An 8,594-nucleotide genomic window follows, 5' to 3' on the forward strand; every position below is an offset into this window, starting at 1 on the left:
GGATCCCCAGGTCACCTGGCAGGAGGAGGGGCAGGGAAGGGTCCCACGAAGTGACCCTGAATTCCACTTAGTGCTCTTGGCAGAGGGAAGGGCTTGGGCGAGTGCTGGAGGCATGAGATGGGGGTGTGTTCAAGACTCTCCAGCAGTCCAGGCATGGGAAGGGGAAACTGAGGGCCAAAGGCTGAGGCAACACTGGGAAGGGAACCATAGCAAGGTGAGGACTGGCTTTTGGCCATGTGACTGAATTGCCTGTGTGTGGTACGTGTGTGTGAATGTCAGTAAACTGCGCGTGTATGAACCGTGTGACTATGGATGTGAGTAAATGGTATGCTTTTGTATCTGGGGGTGTGTGTGTGTGTGTGTGTGTGTGAATGTGACTATCATGTGACTGTGGACGTGGGAGGATGTGTGCGCGAATGTATGTGGTTGTGTGTCTGAGTGTGTGAGTGTAAGTGAGGCACAGGTGCAACAGGAGAAAAGACACAGGAAACCTTACAGGCCTGCCGTGTGTCCTCTCGGCCTTCCTCCTGGCCAGGGGGCCCTTGGGCTGAAAGGTTGCGAAAGCCATTGCTACTGCCAGGAAGGGATGATGCCGGCTAGGAGGGCTGGAGCCTTGCCAAAGGGTGGGAGTCAGAACTTGCAACCCTGTGGAGGAGGATGAGGGGCAGACGGGGGACCCTGCCTTTTGGAAAACCGGTGACCAACCCCAAAGGGACACAGGCAATTCCTGCCCACACTCCACAGAGGTGGGGCAAAGGGGAGAGGAGATTAGCAGGCCACCCAGCCAGTCAAGGAGGGAGTAGGCTTCAGGAGAACAGAGCTCTGGTCCCATTTGGGGGCTGAGGACAGGAGCTCAGGTCAGCAGTCTGCAGGAAGGCCCCAGCTGGACCAGCTGCCCACATCTTCCCAAAGGCCTGCACATGGGTGTAGACAGCAGAGCCTCCAGGCTGAGGCTTCCACACCCAGATCTGAGCAGTCTAAACATAGCAGACAGCAGCCCTGAAGATGGAAAACATCCCTCTCCAGGTTCCATACGGTCTCTTTATCCCCCAGCCCTGCTGCCCATGGTGGCCCAGGATGCCCAGGAGGGATAATAGGAGGTAAGAAGTCATGTTTGAACAAGGAAGCTCTCTTCATTTATTTCGTATAAAGATGAAGAAGAGGATTATGTGATCACAGGAATGCTGCATGCAGGATTATCCGAAGCTGGTATCACCAGGCCCTCACTCTGCCAAGAGGTCTCCCTGGAAGGGGCAGCCAGCTCAGAGATGCCCTGGATCCCTCCATGCTGGATCCCTCCATGCCAATCATAAAAAAGTCATGACCGTCCCTTTCTTGCCAATCTGCCAGGGCTCCAGGGGAAAAAAGCGGATAACTATCCTTCAGGAGACAGAAAAAGATATTATCAGCCCCTTGGTTAACACCACACCTTACAAGACCCCTGTCAGGTACTCCCAACTGTGGGTACCCACGACAGTCTGCCTCAGCCCACCACACATTTTGCAAGTCTACTCATCCCAGTAGTGATCTTCCCCCAGCCTCCAGCAGGGCAGTGGGACACTCAGTTGTGGGATGGGGGCTGTACACCAGCATGGCCCACCTAGGACAGACACTCAGCAGCGGCCTCAGTGTGATTACTGTACACTCCATCATCTCCATCAGTCTGGGTATGGGCTCAGAGGCAGCCTGCCTCCTCCTAACTGCAGGCTCTCTACAGGCACACGCCTCAGCCACCTGTTTTCTCAAAGCCTGGGCACAGAGTGACCCCCCGCCAACCCCAGCCACTAATGCCCGTGCCATAAGTGAACATGACCTTCTCAGAGGTGACAGCAAGATTCCAGCAAGAAGTACCAGAGCTTGGGATAGCCTGGCTGGGGGCAGGGGGAGTATGAATAGCCTCCGTCTTCCCATTATAAAACTGGCCTAATGGAGATATCTACCTCATGGGGATAGCATGTCTTGTCTGAGCAAAGATAGTGTGGACAGGGACAGTAAGGATGGAACGGGCTCATGAGTGTAAAGTACCTGTAAGGCACCCAGCACATGGTAAGCATTTCTTTTTTTTTTTTTTTTTTTTCTTTTGAGACAGAGTTTCACTCATGTTACCCAGGCTGGAGTGCAATGGCAGGATCTCGGCTCACCGCAACCTCCGCCTCCCGGGTTCAGGCAATTCTCCTGCCTCAGCCTCCTGAGTAGCTGGGATTACAGGCATGCGCCACCATGCCCAGCTAATGTTTTGTATTTTTAGTAGAGACGGGGTTTCACCATGTTGACCAGGATGGTCTCGATCTCTTGACCTCGTGATCCACCCGCCTCGGCCTCCCAAAGTGCTGGGATTACAGGCATGAGCCACCGCGCCCGGCCCATGGTAAGCATTTTTAATACTTGTTCTTAGAATAACAGTTTTCCCTCAGTATCCATGGGGTACTTGTTCTAGGATCCCCAGAGGATACCAAAATCGACACGTGTTCAAGTCCCTTACGTAACATGGTGTAATATTTGCATATAACCTACACACATCCTCTCACATCCTTTAAATCATCTCTGGGTTACCTACAATACCTAATCGAATGTATGTACTAGTTGTATTGTTTAGGGAATAGTGACAAGGAAAAAGTCTGTACATATTCTCAGTATAGATGCAACTACCCATTTTTTTCTTTGATATTTCAATCCATGGTTGTTTGAACCTACAGCTACGGAACCCAGTGATACAGAGGGCTGGCTATTATTTCTCTAGAGCTTGAGAGAGGACACATCAGGTTCAGCCATACTTCATCGGCCTTCATGGACTAACAAAGTCTCCACTCCAGAAGGTGTTTTTCTTTTTTTTTTTTTTGAGACAGGGTCTCACTGCCACCCAGGCTGGGGTGCAATGTCGCAATCACAGCTCACTGCAGCCTCAACCTCTTGGGCTGAAGCCATCCTCCCACCTCAGCCTCCCAAGTAAGTGGGACTACAGGTGCACACCACCATGTCTGGCTAATTTTAAACATTTTCTGGGAGGACGGCGTCTCACTATGTTACCCAGACTGGTCTCCAACTCCTGGGTCAAGTGAACCTCCCGCCTTGGCCTCCCAAAGTGTGGGGATTACAGGCATTAGCCACCGTACCTGGCCAGTGTCCTTTCAAGCTCCTCATGCCCTTACTTCCTCAGAGGCATGGACGTGGCTCAAGAATATCTTTTACCCAAGAGGAAAATTTTAACTCTGTCACAGAACGACAGGTTTGGGTTGTAGAGGCTTCTTGCGGGGGAGGGACGCCATTTCCCTGTTTTCACAGAAGAGGAGGTTGCTAACGAGATGGTTCATTTCCAAGTTTGTCTGGGGTCCCCCAGCTATGCAGGACCCAAAGCAGACGTCTAGACATCCAGGCCAATGCTCTTTCACTACTCTGAGTCCCCGTGAACCTCACCTGGAACCTGGTTGGGACATAGGTCCAAAGGACATAACCTCAGAACATACCCAGAATTCCTTCTGACCAGCCTGGCTCATTTTTCTGGAAAAAGTTCTGGAAAATCACTCTTCAGCCAGGTGTACCTACCCTGCCACTCGCCAAGGCAGATACAGGACAGACAATCCCCTATGACCCTTGCAATGCCTCTAGGGAATAGTTAAAAGAGCCTTCCCCATTCACAGACTTAAACATTGAGGAGCAGAGCCAGGAATTCATTCAATCCTGCCCGCACTGCACTTTGAAGATGGTCCTACGATAAGGACCCTGAGGTTCATTTCTTCACAAACCTCAGGTGAGGGGCCTCACGCCCCGATGTGTCCCTACTGGGCAGGGCAAGAAACGGGATTTTCCCCCTGAGGCAGGATCACTGACTCCAGTCTGCGGTAGTCCCAAACGGATCCCCTACTGCCCCTACGCACCGGTCCTGGTCCAGAGCTAGCTCCTTGGTGAGAAACTCAAAGAAGTGAGCGCTGTGGCTGCGGTTGTCCTCGGCGGTGCCCACGACGCCGATAGAGGAGACGGACAGCTGCGCGCAGGGCTCGGTGGACCCGTGCAGCACCATGGCCAGGCCCGGCCGCATCGTCACGTTCACGCGCTGAGGGAGACACGGAAAGTTTTGCCCGAAGCTGGGGCGGGCCGGGCTACCGCTGGGGACCGGACCCGAGCGCACAAAAGCCGAAACGCGCAGTGTTTGCGGGGTCAGGAATCCCGGTACAGGCGGAGGTCCCTGGAGGTCATGTCCGGGTCATGACTGGGGAGGGCGACTAGGGAAAGCCTTGCGGAGGGGGAGCAGCGGGATGGTGGAGGACGTAAAGTCCGAGCTTGGCGTGAGGAATGAGAGGGGGTGTGGTCCCTAGAGACATGGGACGGGGTCGCGGTCAGGGACAGGCCCGGACCCCTGGCCCGCCAACCTCCCCTCACCCGGTGCTGCCCGCCCCACGCTCACGTCCGCAGGTTTGCCCAAGATGGAGGCAGCGGCGGCGCAGAGCCGTTTCTCCAGCCCCGCGGGCACTCGGTTGGCGGGTAAATTCGTGTCCAGCTCTAGGAACGGCATGGCGGGCAGAGTGAACGAAACCAACTCGGGCGGAGAAAAATCTCGGAGTACCCAAGCGTCGCGGACCCGGCGCAGGGGCGTGGCGCCGCAGCAACCTGGATTCTTATTGGCTGGACAGAGACTCGGCGCTCCCCGATTGGCTGCCTAGGGTACATCCCGCTTCCGCAAACAAAAGTCACGTGTGTCGGCCCAGATTTCCGGAAGTCCCATTGAACCCCCCCCACACACTAAGTGTAGCCCCACCCACTACAAGTCTTTCACTGCGTCGTGGCCCCACCTGGTCCCTTCCTGGACCCACCTGGTCAGCGCCGGGTAGATTTCCCTCTCCTCAAGCTTTCCGCGTTGTGGTCGCCTGGTTCCTAGCCCAATTAGAGGTCTGAACATCCCAAACACACACAGACACACACGCGCCTATAGGAGTCTTCCCCAGTCTCGACCCTAATAATCAATGCAACGGGAGCTTAAAAGTATTTTTGATTGATTTGCCACTATTTCAAAGTCAGGCAATTTTATGTTCCCTATGGAAATCTGTGCTTCTCTTGGGCAATCACGAGATCTAATTACACGTGCGGGCTCTGGTGGGGCTGGGCAGTGACCTTTGGATTCTCGACTTTCCCCATCCCCAGCTGGTCCACACTGACTGCCTGTGTAGCCTCTTGAGCCGGTGGTGAGCCACTATCCACCAGAGGGTGGCAAGATATGTTATTTAAAACATGGAAATCTGTTGATGTGGCTTAAACATGAGTGTGGTCAGTGTGGCAAAATCACTTGAATTGTACATTGTAAATACGACTGAAATTGTAGCCAGGCAAAGTAGCTGACACCTGTAATCTCAGCACTTTGGGAGGCCAAGAAGGGAGGATTGCTTGAGCTCAGGAATTCAAGACCAGGCTAGGCAACATAGCAAGATTCCCTTCTTTATTAAAAAAAAAAAACAAAAAAAAAAATTACAAGTGCCGTGCCATGGTCTGTGCCTGGGCAGCTGAGGCAGGCAGATCGCTTGAGCCCAGGAGATCGAAGCTTCAGTGAGCTATGAATATGCCACTGCACTCCACCCTAGATGACAGAGTGAGACCCAGGCTCCCCCATGCCCCCAAAACATGAAAGAAAAAAAGTGTAGGTTTATATGTACAATTTCAACCACACGTATAAAATTCTGTATAAGTGTGCATACTTAAAGGAGTCTCCACTGAAAGTCAGGCCGACCAAGAGTCTCTGTCTGTCATGATCTTGTATTATTAGCGGTTTGTTTATTAGATGACTCAGATATCAGAAGGTCTGAGACACACGACAGGAAAATATGACAGTCCTGAGGGAAGAGGGCAGGGACAGGTGACAAGTTTGAGACCAGGTGTGGGGCATGGACAAGCCAGTTTTCAGGGAGTGGGGTGTAGAGAAGACAGGGATCAAGGTTATGAGGAGGCATGGGAGAGGGCCAGGAAATACCCAGGCACTTCCCTTCCTGCAAGGAGGTTCATGAACCAGCCCTGTACACCACCTGTGGGATACAGCATCACTACAGAGTGAGGAGACCGACCTAGGAGACTGTTGAAAACAGACGCTCGGTGCGGCAAAGAAAAATCAACACCGAGACGAGGGACTTCTCAGCAAAGCAATTTTTACTTCCTGCACTGCAGGAAGGGTAGCCTTGCTAGCCACCTTCCATGAGAGTACAACAAACAAAGGAAAAGCAGACATTTATCCCTTACGCATTTGGGGTTGTCCTTACTGCTGTGTTCAATCCCCATTGGCTGGGGCCAGACCTCACTATTTAAATAACCCGATTGGCTAACAACTTCAAACTTACCTAAACAGGTAAAAGCAATGGAGAAGTTCAAATAAGGAAGGGGCATGGGCTGTGAGCTGGGACGTGCCTGTGGGCACGTCTAGCACGGCTATTCTGGCTAAAGAACAAGGAGATAGAATGTACTATGTGCCTATAAGCATGTCTAACAGGTACATAGGATAGGGCTTAACAAAGAGTTATTAGCATACTCATGATTTATTCTTTAACAAGAAAGGAAATTTTGAAGAGGAACTTTTACTTCCCACAGAGACCAAGGCTGATCCTGATTCAGACATCTTTTCACCAGATCCCCTCTCATCTATGATACATGCTCAATCCAGTGGGCATTCCCCCGAAGGGAAGCACTGGGGCCGAGATGCTCAGAGAGATCACCTGACCTGGAGCAGGCCTGGGGTGGTCAGGGAAGTCTCACTGGAGAGGAAGTCTCATTTTGCCAAATGCCAAAAGACCAGGAAGGGCACCAGGCAAAGAAGATGAGGCAGGAACAGCATGAGCAGAAGCCAAGGGGCCAAGGTGGGAGCCCAAAGAGGGGTCTAAAAGTGTGCAGGTAGAAGAGGCAGCCTGGAGGAGTGGGGGTAAGGCTTGGAAAACAAAGTTCGATGAGTCGTACTTTAGCCTCTGGCCAGTGAGGAATCATAAAAAGCTTCACACAAGGACAGGGTCAAATAAGTGTTTGCTAAAGCTCTTTCCAAAGGTCTCGTGGAAGCTGGAATGGGATGGGGTAGGAGACAAAAGGAATGCAGACATGATATCCGGAGGGAACTGTGACACAGAGCCTCCCACCTCTACCTCCCAAAGTGCTGGGATTACAGATGGAAGCCATGACAGCTGGCCAGTCATAACAAAATTTTTTTTTTGTTTTGAGACGGAGTTTCACTCATGTTACCCAGGCTGGAGTGCAATGGCGCAATCTCGGCTCACCGCAACCTCCACATCCTGGGTTCAGGCAATTCCCCTGCCTCAGCCTCCTGAGTAGCTGGGATTACAGGCATGCGCCACCATGCCCAGCTGATTTTTTGTATTTTTAGTAGAGACGGGGTTTCCCCATGTTGACCAGGATGGTCTCGATCTCTTGACCTCGTGATCCACCCGCTTCGGCCTCCCAAAGTGCTGGGATTACAGGCGTGAGCCACCGCGCCCGGCCTAACAATTTTTAACTGGAAAAAAAAAGATTAAGGAAAGATGAGAAATTCAGATATTCATGTTAAAGTTTTGAAAGGAGGTAGACACTCAGTGAAGGCAATGGCTGCCTTATCCTCACCTCTGGGTGCCTTCAGTCAGAGGCCCAAGGAGGAGCTGTCAGGACTCTGGCCCAGGGCTCAGCCTGTCTTCCAAGTTCAAAACCTAATTTGGGGCCGGGAGTAGTGGCTCACGCCTGTAATCACAGCACTTTGGGAGGTCGAGGTGGGCAGATCACTAGAGGTCAGGAGTTCAAGACTACCTTGGCTAACATGGTGAAACCCTGTCTCTACTGAAAATACAAAAATTAGTTGGGACTGGTGGCATGAACCTGTAATCCCAGCCATTCGGGAGGCTGAGGTAGGAGAATCGCTTGAGACCGGGAGGCAGAGGTTGCAGTGAGCCGAGATTGCGCCATTGCACTCCAGCTTGGGCTACAAGAGGGAAACTTGGTCTAAAAAAAAAAACCCAACTAATTTGGTCCACATTTCAGGATTTATCATTTTCTTTGGGTCTGACTCACATCAACAACTCACAAGAGGTTGTATTTGTTAATTTATAGAAAAAAAATAAAATGATATTTTTTGTTTGTTTTTTTGAGACTGAGCCTCTGTCACCCAGGCTGGAGTGCAATGGCAAAATCTCGGGGTTCACTGCAACCTCTGCCTCCCAGGCTCAAGCGATTCTCGTGCCTCAGCCACCTGAGTAGCTGGGATTTCAGGCGTATGCCACCATGCTCAGCTAATTTTTGTATTTTTAGTAGAGACAGGGTTTTACCACGTTGGCCAACCTGGTCTTGAACTCCTGCCCTCAAGTGATCTGCCTGCCTTGGCCTCCCAAAGTGTTGGGATTACAGGCATGAGAAACTATGCCCAGCCTGGAAAAAAGAGAAAAGTCATTTAGACAGACCGCTCCCAACCTTTGCTCAGTGCTGTCTTGGCAGTGCAGACTCCCAGAAAGCCTTGCAGGTGTTACTGGCCAGGACCAGGTCCATTCTGCCCACACACAGTAAGTTAATCACCGTGACATGAGTTTTGCAAAAGAGAAAAGGCTTATTCACAGGGCACCAAGCAAGGAGGTGGGATAACAGCTCTCAAA

The 8,594-nt window shown here is 51.7% G+C and overlaps 1 protein-coding gene across 3 annotated transcripts; it reads right to left on the reverse strand.

The window, feature by feature from the left end:
* Nucleotides 1-1,113: 1,113 nt before the first annotated feature.
* DDT (D-dopachrome tautomerase) lies at nt 1,114-4,675 on the reverse strand. 3 transcript variants are annotated; one of them, XR_004262247.1, is made up of 4 exons: nt 4,403-4,593; nt 3,876-4,051; nt 3,114-3,209; nt 1,114-1,380 (listed from the first exon to the last, which is right to left on the reverse strand). XR_004262247.1 is itself a non-coding variant. In XM_032256657.1 (3 exons), exons 1-3 carry the CDS (start codon nt 4,508-4,510, stop codon nt 1,308-1,310), a joined length of 357 nt encoding a protein of 118 aa, XP_032112548.1. In that variant the 5' UTR covers nt 4,511-4,675; the 3' UTR covers nt 1,114-1,307. The 3 variants fall into 3 exon arrangements, 2 of the variants coding, with proteins under 2 accessions (XP_032112548.1, XP_032112549.1); XM_032256657.1 differs by lacking the exon at nt 3,114-3,209 and having other exon boundaries at nt 4,403-4,675; XM_032256658.1 differs by lacking the exon at nt 1,114-1,380 and having other exon boundaries at nt 3,181-3,270.
* Nucleotides 4,676-8,594: the final 3,919 nt, after the last annotated feature.

The sequence above is a fragment of the Sapajus apella genome, unplaced genomic scaffold (genome assembly GCF_009761245.1).
Source record: "Sapajus apella isolate SASKATOON/1434 unplaced genomic scaffold, GSC_monkey_1.0 scaffold95, whole genome shotgun sequence".
Classification (NCBI taxonomy): domain Eukaryota; kingdom Metazoa; phylum Chordata; class Mammalia; order Primates; family Cebidae; genus Sapajus; species Sapajus apella.